The following is a 331-nucleotide window of genomic DNA, read 5'->3' on the forward strand; positions in this document are numbered from 1 at the left end:
CATCATCGCCATCACAATTAGTATGGTCAACGTTAAAATGCAGATCCACAACGCGTGGAACATCGTCCCTTGGTCCTCGCACACGAGATCGTAGCTCGGTATCTCGCTCAGTTGCTTGCCGATGTGTCGATCCGGTGTACGGCACCTGGGTAATTAAATTTCGAGGAATTAGTCGACGAGAAATAAATTTGCCGGAAAGGAGATTTATCGTCGAGTGTGTTAATATTGATCGAGCAATTTTTAGCTATAAATTACTCGATCGAGATATTCGTGTACCGTGTCAGAATTTTCGCTTGAATAATTTGCAAATACTTGAAATATTAGTAATTTT

At 41.1% G+C, this 331-nt stretch overlaps 1 protein-coding gene across 1 annotated transcript in view; it reads right to left on the bottom strand.

The window, feature by feature from the left end:
- LOC108576040 (toll-like receptor 9) overlaps positions 1–331 on the bottom strand; it is a 2,125-nt gene that overhangs the window by 134 nt on the left and 1,660 nt on the right. The window contains 2 exon segments of the mRNA XM_017938984.1: positions 1–3; positions 6–145. The exon segment at positions 1–3 is cut by the window's left edge and continues 134 nt beyond it. Coding sequence (XP_017794473.1) covers positions 1–3; positions 6–145 — 143 coding nt within the window.

Source organism: Habropoda laboriosa, unplaced genomic scaffold, assembly GCF_001263275.1.
Source record: "Habropoda laboriosa isolate 0110345459 unplaced genomic scaffold, ASM126327v1 scaffold309, whole genome shotgun sequence".
In the NCBI taxonomy this organism is placed as follows: Eukaryota; Metazoa; Arthropoda; class Insecta; order Hymenoptera; family Apidae; genus Habropoda; species Habropoda laboriosa.